This window comes from Tenrec ecaudatus, chromosome 13, assembly GCF_050624435.1.
Source record: "Tenrec ecaudatus isolate mTenEca1 chromosome 13, mTenEca1.hap1, whole genome shotgun sequence".
NCBI lineage: Eukaryota > Metazoa > Chordata > Mammalia > Afrosoricida > Tenrecidae > Tenrec > Tenrec ecaudatus.
The window spans coordinates 38510532-38529916 of NC_134542.1; the positions used below are offsets into that span (position 1 = coordinate 38510532).

General features: G+C 43.3%; 1 protein-coding gene across 1 annotated transcript in view; it reads right to left on the minus strand.

The window, feature by feature from the left end:
- Positions 1 to 17380, minus strand: part of AOX1 (aldehyde oxidase 1) — a 97166-nt gene extending 79786 nt beyond the window's left edge. The window contains exons 1-5 of the mRNA XM_075529026.1: positions 17272 to 17380; positions 15416 to 15512; positions 4542 to 4650; positions 3475 to 3601; positions 2034 to 2095 (exon numbers count right to left, since the gene is read on the minus strand). Of these exons, the coding sequence (XP_075385141.1) occupies positions 2034 to 2095; positions 3475 to 3601; positions 4542 to 4650; positions 15416 to 15512; positions 17272 to 17380 (504 nt within the window). The remainder of the gene's footprint in view (positions 1 to 2033; positions 2096 to 3474; positions 3602 to 4541; positions 4651 to 15415; positions 15513 to 17271) is intronic.
- Positions 17381 to 19385: the final 2005 nt, after the last annotated feature.

A 19385-nucleotide genomic window follows, 5' to 3' on the forward strand; every position in this document is an offset into this window, starting at 1 on the left:
TTGCTGCAGTCCTGGAGGATCTCTCTGGAGAGGAGGCCGGCAGCTCCGGCAGCCGGGCTCCCTCCCTCAAGACAGGTCTCACCGCCTGGATGTACACCAATGGACTCAAAGTGCTTGGAGACTGAGAGGAAAGGAGAACGGGTGCCGCCCCTTTTCTTTCCTGGGACTTGGATTTAGGTGGGAAAATCCCTGCAGCTTTTCTTTCCGAATGAGGTTTCCATTGCTGTGTGCGTGTGTGTGATTGAGAGCTCGCGCGGAGCGATCTTTGAAAAATGGCCTATAGCACCCGACAGCTGGCTCAGAAGGTGAAAGCCACGAAATGGGGCAGATGGACGCGCAGGGCGCCTGCCTGGGAGGACTCCCTCTAGTGCTGGTTTTAGGAACTGCTCTGTGGCACACAGCAGTCTTGCTGGTGACTCAGGATTGGGTTCCTGACCTTTCCCCTCTCCACCCCAGATCAGTCACGCTGATCTGCCTGGCTCAGCCCGGAGGAGGAGGGCAGTGGGTTTCCTGTTCTAGGGGACACTGGAATCCCTCTGCAGGATGGCAGGCCGATGCCCACTGGGCAGCCAGCATGGCTGGCATTTTGATCCCAGCGGAATGAAGGCTGCATTTGAACTCAGTCCCAGAGCTGATTTTTAGACAGAGCTAAAACAAGTGCCTTCTGCAATCTCCCGACGTGGGAGAGATGCGCCCCGTGCAAGAACGCAAGAGAAGCGAGGGGCTGGCTGGACTAGCCTGTTGTTCTCTATCTGAGGCACAGTCACCTACCCCATACTTCTTGTCCCTGGGGCCTAACCCACTCCACTTATGGAAGACCAGGGGCGTGGAACAGAAAGGGGTTGTAGAAAGTGCCCCCTCTACTCTCCTCAAGCTCCATTTTCCCTGTCCCCATGGTGGGGCCAGGCAAGCGAGCTGGTCAGGGGAGAGACAAGCGCCAGAAGAAGAGGGGTTGGCAGGCCCAGGAGGCGGCTCATGCTCAGAGCACCATCCTCGGGACAGGGTGTTTCTGGGAGACCTGCTCCCCACCTGCCACAGCGGGAGGTGGAAGGCTGACCCGAGGCGGGAGCAACAAGCCAGCAATGCCCCTGGAGCCTTCTTCTCTGCCCCGCGGAGACGCCCAGCCCGCATAGGCTCTACACGTGAGTCTGTGTGCCCTGCTGGAAGCGCTGGCCATAGTCCGAGTGTTGGGAGGTGTAGGAGAAGCAAAAGAAATCAAACAAACACCGCTCCCCGCAAAAAAACTATGAACAAATTTCTCTGCATACTGCACATATCTTATTTTAAAGTAAAAAATGGGGTGGGCAAAACCACCCGGCGGGCCGGATAAATGTCCTCGTTGGGCCACACGTGGCCCGCAGGCCTTAGTTTGAGGACCCCTGCTCTAGAGCAAAGTAGAATGGGCCCTTTCTGTCTCTGAGCCGGTAAATTTTTCCCAAACCATCTTTTCCTGCCAGAGCAAATGGCAGATTCAAACGGATGACCTTGAGCTTTCTACTATGCCACTAGGGTTCATTTTAGAATTGCAAGAATTATTAAATAAGACAAATATTTAAAAATCTTATAAGAAAACTTAAATTGAAAAATTATTAATCTCCAGCATTGATAGTTAATGTTTTGTGTATAACATATTTTAAATAGATATTAACAAGTCTTATGCATACTCTGACTTATTCTGATTCATCGTGTACTGATCTCATAGTCTAAGGTCCAAAGGGCCATCCTGTCTCTCATTTCCCAGGTCGTTTGTTTGTTCATTCATCTTACGCATATCTATTGAGTTGCCACCAGAGCTCCAAGGAAGATGCCCAGCCAGGTGGGCAGGTCAGGGAAAATCCCCTTCACAGCAATGACTTTAACCAAGGGCAATGTGCTGAGGGGCACTATTTTGTGACTACAGGGGTAAATTCAGTGACTGAGGCTAAGTGCCCTACCTGAGGTCAGAGAACAAACAGCAATGGCAGACCTGTATTAGTACCAGTAGCTGCTCCCCTAATCACACCTGACAACCTTCTGAATTCCTTGCTACTTACTTTACAGAAGGTCTTGCATGCATCGATAATGGGCCTGTATCCATTGCAACGACACAAGTTACCTGGGGGAGGAAAACCCAACTCCATTAACCATGTAACCTAGAGAGAGGCACAATCTGGCAGGAGGGGAAGAAGGAGCCCTCCTGGGTGGGAGCCCTGTTCGATGTTCAATGGTGCAAGTTACCTGGAGGAGGAAAACCCAGTTCCATTGACCTTGAGAGAGGCGCAGTCTGGCAGAAGGGGAAGATGGAGTCCTCCTGGGTGGCAGCCATGCTGGATGCTTCAGTCCGCCTTAACTCCACATTCATATTTTTCCATCAGTGCTTAGGTTATTTGTTAAAAGTCTTGGACTGGTTCTAACAACTCAACTATTTGCCCTTTTGCTATGTGAACAACTTTTATGCCCTATGTGTGTGACAGATGTTCAAAAACACATGATTTCAAGACATTCTTTGTCGATAGTCATATTTAAGAGTTAAAGCTTCACTAAGTCCACACAGAAGAATCCCACCAGCCTGTGTTATTCAAGGATTGTAAGTAATAAAACCCAAGATCAGAGAGCGAATGGGTTTAGGGATTAAACTCTGAAGGCTATGGATGAAAATGAAAGCCCCAAACCTATCTGCAGCGTTGCCATGTGGATTAAGCCTCTGGTGAATCCCCTAGGACCCGTGACATGAATAACCTTGCTCTTGTCAGATACCGTGTATTGGAAAGTGAACCATGTGCATGCAGTTAGGTTAAAATTTAACATCTTAATCATTTTTTCACCGTTTCCACCCATTTTAAATCTGTTCAAGTTTCATTATTTTCTGCTTTCTTTTATATAGAGGATTTTCTCTGTTTTCTTTGTTCTTGTTGTATGTTTGTTTTGTTCTTTGTATATTTTTCTGCATATGAAATCCAGGATAGATAAATATATAGAAGCAATACTGGATTTGTAATTTTTTTAGGGTTATGGCAGGGATGTTGGGGAGAAATGAGGAGTTAAGAATAATGAATACAAGAAAGAAGAAAATGTTCTAAAATTGATTGGGGTAATGATTCCACAAATCTTAATATGCTTAAACCATTTCATTATATAATATGTTAATTATAAGTTAATGAAACTGTTCTTCAAAGACTAGTTTCAATTGACAGAAAGAACAAAGACATGAAATAGTAGCAAAACTAAATACTGGGGTCGGGGGCGTGGGAGGGGCTTGCAATCAGGTTTACTCCAATTCATAGTTCTAAATGTTGTCCATGGGGCTTTCAATGACTGATTACCACCACCACCCCTGAAACAGAACCCAAGGCTCTTCTTTCATGATGCCACTGGATGGACAGCTGGGCACGTGAACAATTTATACCACCCGGGACCCTGTGATATGTGGTAGGTGTCTGATGTTAGCTGCTATCATCATCATTACTTCAAAGTAAAAGCACACATAGAACCTACCGCTGAGAGCATCAATACATTGAGCCAGGGAGGGCTCCGGGTGGTTTCTCAGCAGCGCATAGATAGACATCACCATGCCAGGGGTGCAGAATCCACATTGGGTGCCATGACACTTGGCGATCCTCTCCTGGAAATATAGAAACATTGAAAATGTGCAATACTGGGTCTCTTCCCAGACTTACTGCTTCAAAGCCTGGATTTCAAGAAGACCCCCAGGTGATCTATACAGTGCTTCAATCTGAGAAGAAACTTTGGAAAACTCATCCAAAGGGTCTCCCCATGGTTAGACTAGATGCCATGATAAGTGGGCTTCATCAGCTTCGGGGCCCCTTCAAAGGCAGTGGTTCTCAGTCTTTAGAATCACCTGGGGAACTTTAAAATGTTCAAGGACCACACTGCATCTTTATAGGCATTGTATAAATAGACAGAAATCTGGAGATGCCTTTTCACTGAAACAAAAGCTCTAACAAGATGCCGTCCTACGAGAAGAGTCTTAAATGTCATCCCCAGTTCCTAGCATCTGTTTTCTGAACAAGTCATGAATGTAACAGATGTTTCTGGGTGCTGAGATTTTTACTCAGCATAAAAATCATATTATTTTCCCTTTTAAAAACAAATGCTAGCCACAAATGTACACTATTCCATTTTATTTTACTAGTGTTTTCTTTAAAAAATAAAAATTAAAAACAAAGTCTTCAACCCTCTTGGGTGGTGTAAACAATTAAGCACTAAGTACTAGTTGAAAAGTTGGCAGTGCAAATCCACCCAGGGGCACTCAGAAGACAGGGCAGCCAATCGGCCTTAAAAATCCTATAGAGCAGTTCCACTCTGTACACGTGGGTTCACGATGAGGAGTCAACTCAACAGCAGGGAACAGTAGCAGGCTCCCGAGAGCATCTTTCCAGGAAGTCAGGTACAAACATCCACAAGTCTTGGGTTTCCCTCCCAGCCCCAGCTCACTCAGCAAGTTGCAGGGCCCAGACTACTGCATTCCGACTTCAGGGACTCTCAAGGTCATTAGTAGTTTTTGAAGCCCAGAAACCCTTTGAGGAAGAGACAGACCTTACCTGAACAGGATGAATCCTGGTGCTGGTGCTTCCTATGCCTTCTACTGTGGTGACAGCAGCTCCGTACAGAGAGCAGATGGGAGTCAAGCAGGCATTGGCTGGATAATGTCTTCAGGATACAAAATAGAAGCACACATTATATTGTACACAATTGCATTGAGTTGGCCCTAAGAACAAGCACTGGTTGAGCTCTTGCAATGCAGCAGGTGTTATATAATGACTCTAGAATTTGCATTTGCATTTCATCCTCCTGCCAAACCCAACATAGTAAGGGAATCTGATGGTCAGAGCATCATGCTCAGAGTTATAGGTAGGTGAGTAACAGAGGCCAGATTAAAATTCAAAACTCACCACCATCGAGTCAATGCAGACCCATACAAACCCTATAGGATGGAGCAGAACTGCCCCTGTGAGTTTCTGAGACTGTCATTGTTTGGGTGAGTATAAACCCCAAAGGGCGCGATTATTTTGAACTTCCCACCTTGCAGATCGCAGCCTAACACATAACCACTCCACCAGCAGAGCTCCTGTCATTCAAATTATGTCCCTTAATTCTAATTCCAGAGAGTCTTCAACTCAAATCAGTTTTTCCCTTGGAATGAAGGGCTAACATTCCCTAGTTATATTTGACCAGGCAGGTCGGTGCAAGACTAGGGGTTGGCTGAACAGTGAAGCAAATTTGAAGTGTGCCTGTGAGTACGAAATGGGGTATGGGAAATAAGGCATCTCAATGTCACAAGCCCATTGCTAGAGAATGCTCAACTTATACATATTCCTAAAACATTCTCATCCACCAGGCCCACGGCCAATGCATACATAAAACACATGTACATCTCAAGTGAGATTCAACTCAAGCAATGAAAACAACTACTAGTATCAAGGAAAATATATAAGAATTTTTAAAATAGTAATATCAATTATAAGCTCCACCAACCCCTCCCCCCAAAAAAAGCCTAGAGCAGCAGTTCTCAACCTTCCTAATGCCACGATCCTTTAATACAGTTCCTCATGTTGTGGTGACTCCAAACCACACATTTTTTCTTTGCTACTTCATAAACTGTAAGTTTGCTACTGTTATGAATCAAACTGAAAATATCTGATATGCTGGATGTATTAGGCAACCCCTGTGAAAGGGCCATTTGACACCCAAGAGAAATGAGATTTATGCTACTGGTAAGAATGTAAATAGCGACTTCCAGAAAGATGGCGACTGAATAGCACATACCAGAGGGACTCTACAGAAATCAGTGTAGGAGAGTTACTAAGAGGGAAATTTCACACTGCCGGGTTGCAGCATCATAAAAATAAGTAGGCACAGATCCACTAGGTTTGAGGAGCTGGGGGCTTTGGCCTTACCACAGTGAAGGCTGGCTAAGATTTGACCTTAGCCCGCCACTGTCTCAGCCAGAACTAGGATCATTTGGAGTCCGCACAATGGCTTTATCTCAACACAGCCACAGTTTGCCGCCACCTCAGAGCAGGGATTAAACCCCTCCAGCCCCACAATCAGGGATGGAAGCTCAGCTATATTGTTACTTTGTTTCGCTCTCTATCCCCCCACAGTCTCAGCAGGCTAGTTTTTTTTTTCTTGTTCTCCTCTCTTTTCCCTCACACACCACTGCCAACCTCCAGACCACTCCCCTTAACCTAGGGCATTTATACCTTCCCTCCACCCACCTGGGAGAGCTCCAGCCTCTGCAGTGTAACCTGAAGCTAGGGAAAGCCCGCCCACCCTCCAATAGGGGATGTCCTGTCCAGCTTCTTCACAGGGAAATTCCACCCACATACCTTCTGCAGTGCTTAACACTTAGCTGGGAAATCCCACCCACCTTCTTTGCAGGAAATCTTGCCTGCATAGGTGGAGGAGTTCCTATTAATCCTCTGTTGCCCCACATAACTTAGGGAACTTCCTCCTCCCCATTGTAGTGCCTCACATGGCCTAAGGTAGCTTGGCCAACAATTGATACTGCTGTGGGAACCTCTGCTCAACCTCTGCAGTGATCTAACTGACCTGGGAAATTCTGCCCACCATTTGCGGTGCTCTACACCAAAGTGAGCAACCCACTAGACTTCTGTGGCACTCCTATTGCAGCAAGCACCCCTGCATGCCCTTTGTGGTGCCCCACACTGCCATGGGTCACACCATCATTGTATTTTGTGAGATCACCCAGTATAGCATCATCCTAGTGGGTCCACAACAACCCAACCAGTGTCCCCTGAGAGAACCATCCAACTTTCCCTCCAAATAACTTAATTCTGGTTGACTAGGGAAAGAGTGAAGCCACAGGAGGATAAAGTGGTAGACCAATTCCATAGTGAAATTAGCTGTTTGAAGAATTATTCCTATGAGTCTCCCAGACAGAGCCAGTGCTCTCTGACTCCCTGGAAATGGCACCCGGCTCCTCTAAAACAATGCAATGCAAACAGCAATCAGCCCCAAAGACCTCAACAAAAATACAGGAGAAACAAAAGGCATTGACAGATGCCCTGAACCTAAAAACGTGCATACAAGAAGCAGACATTGATCTGGCACAGAAAGAAATTTTCAGAATGCTGCTTGGAGTCATACAGGACATGAGGAAAACAAACAGAAAAAGGATGAAATGATAGAGGAAATAAAGTTCATGCACCAAAGGGAAATACAAGAGCTTAGGGACAAGATAACAAAATCCAATAGCAGACTCGGACTTTGCCAATTGACTGGAGGATACAGAGAACCGCACCAGTGACCTAGAGAATGGCCAAGCAGATGTTAGCAAGTGAGAACAAAATCTAATAAGATTATCAGAGAAGCTAAAGAAAATCTAAGGGCTATGTCTGATGCTGTGAACTGGAACAACATCAGAATAATTGGATTACTGGAAGAAGATACAACAAAGAAGTCATCTGCAACAATAATGAGAGAATTATTGGATGAAAACTTCCCCAGCGTAATGAATGAAAACCAGGCAACCATTCAGGAGGCTGGAAGAACACCAGCTATAATAAATCCCAAGAAATCACCATGGCACATAATAGTTAAACTATCCAACTTTGAGGAAAAGGAGAAAATTATGAGAGCAGCTAGGGAAAAACAAGCAATCACATATAAAGATTCTCAAATAAGAATATGATCAAAACGTTCAGTGGACACAATGAAGAAGACAAGAGAGTGGAGTAACATATTCCAAAAATTGAAGGAAAATAATGCAAACCCCAAAATACTCTACCCAGTCAAATTATCTATCAAGACAGATGGAGAAGTAAGAGTCTTCCCAGACGCGGAAAAACAAAGAATATGTTAGAAGAAAACAGCCCTATAAAATATCATTGCCAACCCACTATGGACAGAAGAACAGCAGTCGCCATGCATAAAAAAGAGACCACGGCATAGAACAACCTCACCCAGAGGGCAACAAAAAAAAAACCCCAAGATAGCATTTGCTTAAGGGTGGAAAGAAGTCAAGAATGAACCACACACATGCAAAGCACACTGATAAGAAACGGAGGTAAGAAAACACCCAACACAAAATGTATATGTTGAAATCACAGAGTCCACAGATGGCAATAATAACCCTGAATATCGGTGGACTGAACTCAGGCATTAAAAGACTGAGACTAGCAGACTGGCTTAGAAAACACAACCCACCAATCCGCTGCCTACAGGAGACACATCTCAGGACTATAGACAAAAATAAGCTGAGAATTAAAGGCTGGAGAAAATCATACCAAGAAAACAGCAATTCAAAAAAAAAAAAAACAGGGGTTGCAATCCTAATCTCAGATAAAATTGACCTCAAAGTGCAAACCATAAAAAAAAAAAAAGATAAGGAGGGACACTATATAATGCTCAAGTGAATAATAGACAAAGAACCACTAAGCATTTTAAACATATATTCCCAAACAAGAGACCCACTGAATGTCAACCAAATACTCCAAAAGATGAAAAAAAAAAAATCACAGCCTCAACAATTATAGTAGGTGACCTCAATACGTTGCTCTCTGAGAAAAATATATTACAGGGAAAGAAACTCAACAAAGAGGCTAGAGATCTAAACACCACAATTAGACAACATTACCTGATAAGTTTTTACAGAGATTTTCATCCAAATACAAAATTATTCACAATTTTTTCAAGCCCACGTGGCACATATTCAAAGATAGACTACATGTTGGGCATAAGGCGAATCTGCATAAATTTAAGCACATGTATATCATACAGACCTCTCACTCTGACCACTGTGCCATAAGGCTGGAAATTAACCAAAGGAAGATGAAGAAAACAAAGACAAACAATTGGAGGATGAATACCTCTCTGTTGCAAAAGGAATGTGTACTGGCCCAGATCAGAGATGAAATTAGAAAGTTTCTAGAAACCAATGTGAATGAGAACAAGATATATCAAAACTTAAGGAACACAGCAAAGGTAAGTTATAAAGGAAGTTTCATAGCAATACATGCACACAGGAAAAGTGAAGTGAGACTTATGATTGATAAGCTGGCACAAATTTTACAGCAACTAGAGAAGAGTCAACAAGACAATCCTACTAACAGCAAAAGAAAATAAATAGTAAAAATCAGAGCTGAGATTCAAGAGAGGGAAAATAAGAAAACTCTGGGAAAAATTAATGCAGCTAAAAGTTGGTTCTTTGAAAGGATAAACAGAATTGACAGACTGTTGGCAAATCTAATCAAAGAAAGGAGGGAACACATTTCAATAGCAAGGATGAGGGATGAAAGAGGGGACATTACAACAGACTCTAATGAAATCAAAAGAATAATTATACAGTACTACAAAGGACTGTACTCCAATGAATTCAACAACTTGGAAGACATGGAAAAATTCTTGGAAAAACAATCCCTCCCTAGACTATCCCTGATGAGCATCAAAGATCTCAACAGTTCCATAGCAATAGAACAACTAGACAAAGTTATCAAGGGATTACCAACAAGAAATCCCCCAGACCAGATGACTTCACAAGAGAATTCTACCAAGCATTTAGGGAAGAAATGACACCAAGCCTACACAAACTCTTCCAGAACATAGAAAAAGACGGTAAACTTCCAAAGTCCCTCTATGAAGCTAATATAACTTTGATACTGAAACTGAGCAGGGATCCAGCAAGAATCGAGGACTACAGGCCAATATCCCTAATGAACATCAATGCAAAAATTCTTAACAAAATATAGGCCAATAGAATACAAAAGTACATAAAACAAATAATTCACCAAGACCAAATGGGATGCATACCAGGGATGCAGGGATGGTCCAACATAAGAACGACCATTAGTATCATTTGCCACACTGACATGAAAAATGATGAGATGCACATGATAACATTGATAGATGCAGAAAAAGCATTCAACAACATCCAAAATCAATTCCTGTTTAAGGCATTCAAGAAGAAATGAATGGAAGGAAAATTCCTCAGTATAATACAAGCCATATATGAAAAACCAACAGCCAATGTGGTAGTCAGTGGAGGAAAGATGAAACCAATACTACAGAAAAGGGCCCCCAGACAAGGATGCCCCTTGTCCCCACTCGAATTTATCATCATAATGGAGGTTTTAGCTAACAGCACAAGGCAAAGAAAAGACATCAAAGGTAATTGCCTGGGGAAGCAAGAAGTAAAACTATCATTATTTGCAAATGATATGATTTCATAAATGGAAAATCCCAAAGGCTCCATGAGGGGAGTACTGGAAGCAATAGAGGAATATGTTGGAGTGGCAGGATACAAGATCAACAAAAAGAAGTCTATCAGGCTGCTATACACATCAGATAAGATCACAGATGAGGAGATCAAAAAGGTGGTACCCTTCACAATAGCCAAACACAAATTGAAATATCTAGGGATATACCTGACTAAAAGAACAAATATCTATATGGGGAAAACTACTGAACACTATTACAAGAAACCAAGAGCGGCCTCAACAAATGGAAGAATACCCCATGCTCATGGATTGGAAGACTCAATATAGTAAAGATGGCAGTTCTGCCCAAGGCACTATATAAGTTTAATGCAATCCCGATACAATTACCCTAATTTTTCTTCAAAGACATGGAAAAACTGATTACCAAGTTCATATGGAAAAGTAAGAAACCCCAAATTGTCAGAGAACTCCTCGAGAAGACGGGCACAGTGGGAGGGCTTGCTTTACCTGACTTTAGCACATATGATACAGTTACAGTAGTCAAAACCGCATGGTATTGGTATAATGACAGATACTCAGACCAATGGAAAGGAAAAGAACTGAAAGCCCAGAAGTAAAATCATCAGAATACACACAACTGATCTTTAAAATGGGCCCCAAAAATATCAAATGGGAAGCAGATGCCCTCTTCAACAAGTGGTGCTGGAAAAAAATGGATATCTACCTGCAGAAAAATGAAGCCAAGACCCTTATCTCACTCCATGCACAATAATTAAAAGAAGTTGGATCACAGACCTTGAGGTAAAACTCCAAACTATTAGGGTCATCAATGAGAGAATTGGGATCAGCCTGATAACTTTGGCCTAGGGAATACATAGGCTATCAGAAATAGGGAAAGACACAAATATGCAAATACAGATGAGTCATAAATTGACACGTGGGATATACTGAAGATATAACACCTGTGTACATAGAAAGAATTCACCAAGAAAACACCTTTAGCAATGACACATCAGACAAAGGCCTTATTACTAAAATCTGCAATAATATGCTACCACCCAAAAAGAAAATTGACCACTGAGGACTGGGCAAAAGACCTGAACAGAAGCTTCACAAGGGCAGAAATCCAAATGGCCAATAAACATATGAGAAAATATTTCCAATCATTAGCCATAATAGAAATGCAAATTCAAACAACTATGAGATACCACTTAACACCCTCAAAGGTAGCTCAATTCAAAAAATCAGAAAGCACCAAGTGTTGGAGGGGCTGTGGGAAGACAGGAACTCTCATCCACTGCTGGTGGACCTGTGGGTATGTACAGCCACTATGGAAATCGATCTGGCGAGATCTAAAATAGATGGAAATTGAGCTACCATATGACCCAGCAATCCCCCTACTGGGCATATACCCAGAAGAGGTGAGAAAGAAACCACGGTCAGATATCTGTGCTCCAGTGTTCATTGTGGCACAGTTCAGAATTGCAAGGAGTTGGAAACCACTCAAATTTCCATCAACAGACGAATGGATTAAAAAACTGTGGTACATGCATACAGTGGAGTACTAAACATCACGAAAAAGTAGTAATGAATGCATGAAGCATATCACTGCATAGGATGAACTGGAGGAAATTATGCTAAGTGAAGTAAGCCAAGCACAAAAGGACAAGTACAATATGAGTCTGCTGAGGTAACCTTTAAAAAAATGTAAAAGGGACATAAGGTAAAAGCTACTGTATACAAACATTCCTGGGGTGAAGTTCAGGTAGTATGGCAGGGGCCAGACCAAATCCAGGGATACATATGGTAGCCAACTAAGAAGGAGGGGAATAAATGAAAGAAAAAAAGAAAGAAATGGGTGGCAGGGGAACAGGGCACTAACCCACCCAAGGGGAGGGTATTGTTTATATCTCCACAGGGAAAGAGGGACATGAGTTCAGCCCAGTGCTCCAAGATGTGAATGCAACATATTGGCATGAAGCAGGGAACCAGTAGAGAGGTCTGAGGGGCCAGCCCCAATCCTAACTATGTGGACAGCCGCCCCTCCCCTCAAAAGAATTTAATTCAGAGGACAGCACTGAAGCTATAGCTCAGGGAGATGGACATGTCTGATCAGAGCACACAGGAGCAAATGAAAGGAGAGGAAGAGATTGTAGAGCACATCCTGACCCACCAAGCCCTGAGGACATTATCCCTGCTCAGAGCAGCCAATGCACAGAGAGGACCATATGGCTGGCTGCACTATGAGACACAACATCCTTCACTGACCCAAAGCCCTACAGGGAACAAGACTGGTGACACAGTATGGGAATTGCCACCACACTGAGGCAAAACACTAAGAGCGTGCAACAGAACAGCAAGGGGAAAAGAGCAATGAAGTCCCCAAAGAATACCAAAAATAGACTTTGGGGCCAGGGCGTGGCACCCCATCAGACTCAATCGGAAAACACTCCTAAAGGTCTACAAACAGACCTTGAACTATTTACAGGCTTTTCTTTTTTATATCATTGGGGTTTTGTTTTTTGTGTGTGTTGTTGTCTTGTTTTCTTTGTTGCTTTGTTTGGCTCTGTTTTGTTTTTGTGCATATTATTATCTCTGCAGGTCTACCTAGATAAGATAGGCGGGATAAACAATCTGGAGGAGAAAACAACTGGACCGGTGGTTCTGGGAGGACATGGGAGAGGGGGAGATGACAGAAAGGAAGAGGTGTTTACAAACTTAGGGACAAGGGAACAACAAGTGATCCAAAATCAGTGGCAAGGAGGTTGTAAGAGGACGATAAGGTTTGATCAAAGGTAGTGTAACTGAGAAGAATTACTGAAACTCAAAGTGAAGGCTGAGCATTACAGTGGAACAAGAGGAAAGTAAAAGGTAATAGAGCAAAGAGCATTTATAGAGGTGTAAATACAGACATGGTCATACGTAAATATATTTAAATAGGATGATAGGGAAATAGATCTATGTGCATACATTTATAGTTTAGTATTAAGGTAGTAGATGGACATTGGGCCTCGGCTCAAGTACTCCCTCAACTCGAGAACACTTTGTTCTTTTAAACTGGCATTCCATGATGCTCACCTTACCGAAACAACCGCTGAAGACAAAGCAGGTACATAAGCAAATGTGGTGAAGAAAGCTGATGGTGCCCGGCTATCAAAAGATATAGCATCTGGGGTCTTAAAGGCTTGAAGATAAACAAGAGGCCATCTAGCTCAGAAGCACCAAAGCCCACATGGAAGAAGCACACCAGCCTGTGTGATCACAAGGTGTTGTTGGATCAGTTATCAGGCATCAAAGAACAAAAAAATCATATCATTGGGAATGAGGAAGGGTGCAGAGTGGAGACCCAAAGCCCTTCTATAGGCAACTGGACATCCCCTTATAGAAGGGTCATAGGGAGGAGATGAGCCAGTCAGAGTGCAGTGTAGCAACGATGAAACACACAACTTCCCTCTAGTTCTTAAATACTTCCCCCACCCGCTCCCCACCCACTGTCGTCCCAATTCTACCTTACAAATCCAGCTAGACTAGAGGATGTACGCTGGTACAGATAGGAACTGGAAACACAGGTAAACCAGGGAGGATGATCCCTGCAGGACCAGTGGTGTGAGTAGTGATACCAGGAGGGTGGGGGAGAGTGGGATAGAGAGGGGGAACTGATTACAAGGATCTACATGTGACCTCCTCCCTAGGGGATGGACAACAGAAATGTGGGTAAAGGGAGACGTCGGACAGGGCAAGATATAACAAAATAATAATTTACAAATTATCAAGGGTTCATGGGGAAAAATGAGGACCTGATGCCAGGGGCTTAAGTGGAGAGCAAATGTTTGAGAATGATGAGGGCAATGAATGTATAAATGTGCTTTACACAATTGATGTATGTATGGACTCTGATACGAGCTGCATGAGCCCCCAATAATAAAAGAAAAGAAAAGAACGCAGGCCTGTAGAGCTGAAGCCCAGTGGATGCAGCAAGCGAGTGGGGTGGTTCCAGTCAGAGAGACAGGCAGGGGCAGAGAGGTCTCAGAAAACAGCAAAGAGCTCTTCTGGGCATGATTTCAATGAAAGGATAAAAAAACGTCTTTAAAATGTTCTCCACATTCACCCTGTAATCCCATGTCTGATTCTAGATTTGACTCTAACATCGTCCCATACATTACATGCTCATAGTTTCAGAAAAGACCATCAGACATTGGGGACCTAATGAAACCTAAATCAATTAACCTCCCTTAAGTGACAGGTCTTCCTAAGTGAGGACAACTATGCCACTGCTCTCACCCCTGAGTTAAACAGAGGGAGCGGGGAAAACTGTGTTCAGGGCAGGAAAAACAGATTAATTTACGACACGTGTTTTTATTGCTTTCTGTGAGCTGTGTGCTGGTGTGACAGATTAGACTACAGATCAGATGAAACGCTGTCCTACCCATATTGCCTGAAGAAGGCAAGAAGAAATGCTCCCTGACACTTTTCCTTTCTAATAAGGAAGACAGGGGAGAGACCGGAGACTGGCGAGAAAACCTGGAAGGCACGGTGCAGCGTGGGAAGGGATCTCTCCACGTTCGGAAAGCAGGTAGCTTTGCTGTGCTCAGATCCTGAACTCTCACCTCCGATCTGTGGGATTATGTTAAGCGGTCTAACATGAGCATACCTGGAGTGCCTTCAGAAAATGAAAGAGAGAGTATGTGACAACGCATTCATATTTCAGGAAATAATGGTTTGAGAAGCTTCCAAAGCTGATAAAAAGACAACTCTCCCTAGAACCAAGGAGCTCAACAAACTCGAAGAGGCATATCAACTAAACATACAGAAAAGATCTTAAATGCAGAAGAAGCCACTGGTGGTTTTAATGAAGGAGAATGATGTGCCCCAACTTACACTTGGAGCAAGTATGTCTGGAGAATGGGGCAAGGAGTTCAGTTCGTTGGCTGCAATGCTAACAGAGGGGGTCATGGCATTATCCTTCTATCCCTTCAGCCATACCTTTCCTCCCCAGACAGCAGCAACACCAGTTTCCCAACATTCAACAGGGGCTACTTTGATTCTATGTCATCCCCTGCAAAAGAACAGCTTTTCCTACACCAGTAATATTCCTGGGGCCTAATTTATCTTGGACTCTCAGTACCTAACCCAGTGCCTGCCATATTGTATGTGCCCGATACATAGTTACTGAATCAAAGTTTAAGACTACAAAGATTCAAGCGAAGCCTAAGACGATAGCGTTTGCTGCAAAGTACCTTATCTTCTTGGTGATGGGGTTGTACCGTGAGATCATCACCGTGCAGGCGCCACAGCCTCCTCCTCCACAGCTGTCCTTCGTGCCTGTGAATCGGACTGCAAGGCGCACAGTTAAAGACCATGTGTTTCTCGTGATTTGGTTCTCTTCTTGCACAGCGCTGACCTTAGGCAAGAGAACATTCTGAGGCTCAAAGCTGCACACCTTGAGTTCTACATGTATTTATCGAATTGTATTTGTATGTCTGTGACTATTTAGAATCTTGTGAATTCTTGATTTCCATCAGATTCTTCCTTTGCAAAAACCAGACTTCAGATTGCCAAGACATAGTGCCAAACAAACAAAAACTAAATCGATAGTAAGAAGGCTTAAGTGCTTGAAGGTCTAGTATGTTGTCCATTTGTTTTCAGTTCTCTGGGTGCCTTTGACAATACACAAAGTTAAATGTCATCGCTACCAAGTGACTATCAAAGGGTATCATTTCTCTACCTTTCAGTGGCGACAACGGCTAGTTGTCCTCAGGATCGTTTTGCTCAGTCTTCCCCCACTTCGTATCCACACACATGGATCAGAAAGACATTTTTCAGACTCCTCGACAGGTAGGTGGGTGTCATCAGCCAGGCTGGCCAATGGCATGAGAGTTCCTCATCTGGCTTCGAGAAAGAACACATCCTAAGAAAGCAGGATGATGTCCCTTTTCCATTCCTTACTTCTTCTTATTTCCTGGAATCCAGATGTGATGGTTTAGTTCCATCAGTCGCCTCTGACTACAGGAGGCAGCTACATGCCGAGGCAGGTGAAGCAGCAAGACACAAGGAGCTTGGTTCTCTGATAAACTTGGCATTGCCCCCCGGATCTACCTACCTCTGGCTTCCTTTCCATGAGAGTGGCAGCTTGAGAATGTGTTGGACACACCTCTTAGCACACGAAGGGAAACTGCCCAAGCGACTCAGTTGTGACACTGTGAAAACCATCTTCTGGGTCTGCATTCAAGACCCATCTCCCATCGGCTCTGCCCTCAACAACTCCAGGCTGTGGAGACGTTTGCTCCTGTCCCTAACGACTTTGGACGGCAGCCTAGGATGCTTCACCCACAAGGGAACCAAATCTTCAATATCACACATGGATGACCAGAAGTCAGTCTTCACTGGTTTAAAACCCAAAGATATTAAGTGACTTTCTAGAACATATGCGTATGCCAGAAAAGTAGCTATTCATGATTTCAGAGTTGTGTACTCTTTGGGGAATTACACTCTTTGCAGAAAAATAATGTACAAACTTCCGTTGTTAAATTTGTTTACATGTGACTTAATAGGATGAACAAATCTCTGAAATCCCACTGAGTTCATGCAGAACAGGTTAAGAATCCATTTCTCAGATAACATTTATTTTGAAAGTTTTTCTACGAAAAGCATTTTGGAGCTAATTTCTCCATTTTTCATTTTCTTTCATTCCAGGAGATATTTTTACTCTCTTTTTGTAAAATGGACACAATGATGGTTCTTTGAAGGCGGAATGCCATATTGTGACTCTTTATTCTGAGAGAGGCTTAATTAAGCCCCTTTAGAAGCAATTGCTTTAATTCCCATTGATAATTAAAATCGATTTAGTGCCAAGCCAGAGATTATAAATATGCTGCTTCCGACAGCCACGATGGTACCCTGCCTGCAAAACTAAGCTGGAGGACACACTCCAAACTCTCTAATAGTGGGGACTGTGTGTCATGTGGCTCTACAAAGATCTTTGAAGTACCAGCTGTAAAATCTGCACATTATAGCCACACACACACACACACACACACACACACACACACACACACACACACAACTTACACACTCTGAGCACAGAGAAGGATACGGCTCTTCCTCAGATATGGTAACAGCATGGTTTCAGGGTCCGCATTCTTTTCTACCACCTTTTCAAAAAGGAAAAATAAAAGACCAAGTTGAGAGAGAGCAAGTGACATCCACATTGATAGGTGAGTGCCAATGTGAGACAAGGGCACATGAACTGATTCTTCTACTCATATTTGCAATTTGACTTAGCATTTACATAAGACTTATAATTTTAAAAAATCTCCACTTTTTGTATAAATAATTTTACTGGGGGATCTGACAGCTCTTATAACAATCCATACATCAATTGTATCAAGCATATTAGTATATATGTTGCCATTATCATTTTCTAAACATTTATTTTCTATTTAAGGCCTTGGTATCAGCTCTTCTTTTTTCCCCTCCCTCTCTCCTCTTTATGAGTGATAAATTATTATTTTCATATCTTATACTGTTGCTGTCTCCTTTCCCCCACAGTTTCTGTTGTTCACCCCCCTGGGATGGGGTGGGAGGTCATGTGTCAATCACTGGGATCAGTTCCTCTATCCTACCCCCACCGTGCCCCTCCCTTCATGATATCGTTACTCCCATTTTGACTCCTGAGGGGTTTATATGACCTGAATTCCATGTGTTGTGAGATCTGTACCAGTTTGCATGCTCCATCTCACCCAGAACTGAAAGGCATGACTGGGGTCATGATAGTGGGGAATGAGGAAGCCTCAAGGAACCAGAGGGATATTGTGTGTTTCATCCGTGCTATACTGCGCCCTGGTTGACTTATCCCTTTCTTGTGACCCTTCTGTGAGGGGCTGTCCTATTGTCTACAGAGGGTTGTGGGTCTCTGTTCTGACCCTCTTCATTCTCAACAATATGAATTTTCTTGTTTGGGGTCTTCTAATGCCTGTTACCTGATCCCATGGACACCTCATGATCACACAGGCTGGTGTGCTTATTCCATGTGGACTTATTGCTTCTCTGCTAGATAACCGCTTGTTTAAGACCCAAATGCTACATCTTTTGATAGCTGGGCACCATCAGCTTTCTTCACCACATTTGCCTATACACTCACTTTGTCTTTAGATATTGTGTCAGTAGGGTGAGCTCACAGAAGGCGAAGTTGTTAGAACAAAGCATTCTGTGTTAAGGGAAGGCTCGAGCAGAGGCCCAAAGTCCACCTACTTCCTCAATGTAGTGCCATATAAACATTTGCACCTATGCCAATTCCTCTTTTATTAATTAATATATTTACATAAATACACACCTACATTTATACCTCTGTCCACAGCTTTGCTGCCTAGATCTTTCCTGTTTCCTTTTACTTCTTCCTGCCCTGCCATCACACTGGCCCTTCTTTTGCCTCTTAGTAATTCCTCTCAGCTAGATTGCTGTTGCTCCAACACCCCTGGGATCTCTACGTCCTCCACATTGTTGTTTTTAGTTCCCTAGTTGTTGCCCTGTCTATGCCATTGTTTGCTCACTGCTCCCTCCCTTCGCCTCCTCCTCTCCCCAAGTCCCCCTGGAACCATTGGACCTGTTGCTTTCTCCTTGGGCTTGCTTCCCATGCCTATCTCATATAGGTAGACAAAAACAACAATAATGGAGACAAAGCAAAAAGAAAACAAAAGATTGAATAAAAAGAGGTAAAAAAAACTAGTTAAAAACAAAAAACATACAAAATTCCAGTCTGTCTGCCGACCTTTGTTTTTTGGGATTTTATTTGGGGGGGGGGGGCATATTTTATTTATTTCTAATGAAAAGATCATTTTATTGGGGGGCTCTTACAGCTCTTATAACAATCCATACATCAATTGAATCACGTATATTTGTACATATGTTGTCATCATTATTTTCTAGATACTTACTTTCTATTGAGCCCTTGATCTCAGCTCCTCTTTATTCCCCTCCCTTGTGACCCCTTGATAAATTATTATTATTTTCATATCTTACAGTGACCGCTGTCTCCCTTCCCCGGTGGTTGCTATTGTTCGTCCCCCTGGAGGGGTGTGTGTGGTTATGTGTCGATCACTGCACTGTCCTCTCTCCACCTTCCCCCTACCCTTCTGGTATTGCCACTCCCGCTCCTGTTCCTGGATTCCGTGTAAGTCAAGATCCTGAGTCTCACCACCGCTTTGCCAC